Below are 2,291 nucleotides of genomic sequence, written 5' to 3'. Positions count from 1 at the left end.
TTGCATTAGGAGAAAAACATTGATGAGCATGTATGACAAGTCCATTGGCGTGCATTGATTGCAAGAAATGCATAATGGAGGGAGAGTACATAGCATTTAGCTATTTTCCATGAATGAGGAATGGATGTTTAGCTTCATTTGCAACAATCACCTCTGCTTGCATATTGAAGGCCACAATCATGCCCCTTGCATATTACAGGCCACAATAGTACCCCTAAATCGTAGCAGAGGCGAGCATAGGGGGAGGTTGTCCTTTCTAAGTCACACAGGCATTTCGGGAGAGGATCAATAGGTTGGGAGCACGAGGACCGACTAGAGCTAGGTGATAGGGTGAGAGCTCTCTCTCTCTCTCTCTCTCTCTCTCTCTCTCTCTCTCTCTCTCTCTCTCTCTCTCTCTCTCTCTCATGTAGGATGGGTTACAGGCTCGTTAGTTATAGCTTGTTTGAAAAATCTAGTTCACACAAGACAAAGTTTACCCCCCCCCCCCCCCCCCCCCCCCTCAAAGTGTCAGCCTACCCCCGTCTAGTATTTTAACTCTAGTCTCTGCCAAAGTGGACAGATTTCTCTCAACCTTCACCCACTTGGGCGTGCAGGCAGCGAGCAAGCAGGGAAAAGACAGCATTGCTGATGCGTCTGTATGTGAAACTCCTCATATGTGTGATAAGCTGCCTTGTCTCTTAGGCTGGATTCACATCAGGCGGCGAAAGTCCTGCTGAAATGCTGCTCACGAATGAGCTTACGCCAAATGGACAAGCCTGTTCACATTAGGCGGAGGCAAGCAAACTTTTTATTGCCACCTAGTGGAAGAGATTGGTTTCCTTTCTCCCCCCTGCCCCCCTCGCCCATCCCCTCTTCCACCCTCTACATCAACACGAAAAAATCATATTTTATATCATGTGATACTTTTCAAATGAATAAAGAGTTTATTTTTGTCCTTTACTCCCTCTTCCGCCTCTCCACTATGTTCACATCAGGCGACGGAAGAAAACTCCCATTCCCTCTTCCGCCCTCTCCTGTGTGAACAACTAGACAGTGAAAGAGTACAAAACACCTCTCCTCCACCCGAAAGTTAGCGTTTTACTTCCTTTTTTCCGCCTCCCCACGGTGAACCCACCCTTATAAAATATCGGAAATGCAACGGTTGTAAAACGGTCATATGCGTGCGAGAAATACTTCGACCTCACACACTCACAAGCCCTCCCTCTGTCGTTCTCTCTCTCTCTCAACACACACACACACACACACACACACACACTCACACACAATCTCTTGCGCGCCTTGACAGGAACAGCTCGCTCTCTCTCTCTCTCTCTCTCTCTCTCAACGAGCTTTGACAGGTGATGGGTTCTGTGAGCATCAACTCCTACAACAGAAGAGATTCCTTTGGCTTGGGCTGGGCCGATCAATGGGATTACAAGTTCAACGACGAGAAGCTCGCCGCAACGCGCGCAAAAACCTGCAACAACAGCAAGCTCAAGGGCAAATTGGGCAAAGAGAACACTTTCTCAGACACAAAGACAACATCTAATTATATGCAGAAAAACCAGCAGCACCATCACACCCTTCTCAACAAGAAGAAGTTAATGGAGCTCAATCGGAAAGTGCTGTCTGCTGCAAATAGCTCCGCAGTGGTGGCCAAAGAGGCCGCAAATGCGGGCGCCCACAAGATGAAGGCGGGCACCTCCATGGGTGTCAAGTGGTTGAAGAAGCAGTGTTCCATGAAAGCTTTGAAATAACGAAGACACCTGCATTGTCTAACGTTTTGCCTGTCAAATTTGAGCCTTTCTCCATAGCTCACGCAGAGAAGAGATGTTTGTTTTGCATCGTGACCAATGCAGTGCGGATTCCGCTTAGATTCCTTGTAAGTATATCGGGTTGTAGGTAGATTTTAGAATACTAGGTCCTCATTCTTCGGCTCTTGGGGGGCCTCCATTACCCTTACCCTTTGTTCAAAAAAATTGAATTTGTTTTTTTGACTTGTTCTTGGTCTATTCAAGGGAAACCTCTCTCTCTCTCTCTCTCTCTCTCTCTCACACACACACACACACACACACACACACACACACACACACACACACAAACATTTGGCTCATTGATAGAATTGTAAAGGATACCTAGTTGTTGGCATAAGCCTAGTTCAATCTATTTGTCACTTGGTACTGTGTTAGCCATGGACACCTTCAAATCGTAGACTTCACTTGTTTTGCATTTAAGTTCGGGAAAAATCAATTTCACAAACAACAAAAATCCCAGAATCTCTTTAGTGTAGATTCAAAGAGGAAATTTTGCAA

The 2,291-nt window shown here is 46.2% G+C and overlaps 1 protein-coding gene across 1 annotated transcript; it reads left to right on the top strand.

Annotated features, from left to right (window-relative positions):
* Nucleotides 1–1,178: 1,178 nt before the first annotated feature.
* On the top strand, nucleotides 1,179–1,989 carry LOC147447061 (uncharacterized). The gene has a single exon (XM_086524240.1). It carries the CDS (start codon nucleotides 1,341–1,343, stop codon nucleotides 1,734–1,736), a length of 396 nt encoding a protein of 131 aa, XP_086380366.1. The 5' UTR covers nucleotides 1,179–1,340; the 3' UTR covers nucleotides 1,737–1,989.
* The last annotated feature ends 302 nt before the right edge of the window (nucleotides 1,990–2,291 follow it).

Source organism: Adiantum capillus-veneris, chromosome 11 (assembly GCF_014529385.1).
Source record: "Adiantum capillus-veneris isolate H3 chromosome 11, ASM1452938v2, whole genome shotgun sequence".
Classification (NCBI taxonomy): Eukaryota; Viridiplantae; Streptophyta; class Polypodiopsida; order Polypodiales; family Pteridaceae; genus Adiantum; species Adiantum capillus-veneris.
Note: the sequence above shows the minus strand (reverse complement) of the source record. Positions and strands in the feature narration are given on the sequence as shown.